Source organism: Fulmarus glacialis, unplaced genomic scaffold, assembly GCF_000690835.1.
Source record: "Fulmarus glacialis isolate BGI_N327 unplaced genomic scaffold, ASM69083v1 scaffold23019, whole genome shotgun sequence".
Taxonomy (NCBI): Eukaryota; Metazoa; Chordata; class Aves; order Procellariiformes; family Procellariidae; genus Fulmarus; species Fulmarus glacialis.
Window position 1 is genome coordinate 2160 of NW_009234183.1, and position 433 is coordinate 2592.

A 433-nucleotide genomic window follows, 5' to 3' on the forward strand; every position below is an offset into this window, starting at 1 on the left:
GAAGCCACAGTGCGCGCTCCTGGGCTTGCGTGCCGCGGGGGCAGCCCATCCGCATGGCATCGGGTACCTGCCCCAGCCTGATTCCTGGGACTCCCCATCCCTGGGGTGCTGGAGAGCCCTGGAGAGCCCACCAGGCCACCCCTGCATGGCAGCACAGCTCCCCCACCCCGTCTGCCCCAGCGGCTCTTACCTCGGCGTGCCCACCCGGGGTCAGGGTCTTGTTGCAGCGCTCACACTTCAGGCAGAACTTGTGCCAGTCCTTGCCCAGGGAGGACACCTTCTCGGCTGCAGGGAACACACGAGAGGGGTGAGCGACTGCCCAGCACCTACTAAAGCCCCTGGGGAAGCCAGGCTCCAGGCACCACGGGGGGCTGCGCTCAAGGGGGGCTGCTCATCAGCACGCTATGGAAATCAGCCACGCTGCAGGGACCAC

General features: G+C 67.4%; 1 protein-coding gene across 1 annotated transcript in view; it reads right to left on the minus strand.

The window, feature by feature from the left end:
- The window catches only part of LOC104082455 (cysteine-rich protein 2-like), a gene marked incomplete at its 3' end in the record, with an annotated part of 3666 nt that overhangs the window by 2104 nt on the left and 1129 nt on the right, over window positions 1-433 (minus strand). The window contains exon 3 of the mRNA XM_009585584.1: window positions 191-285. Coding sequence (XP_009583879.1) covers window positions 191-285 — 95 coding nt within the window. The remainder of the gene's footprint in view (window positions 1-190; window positions 286-433) is intronic.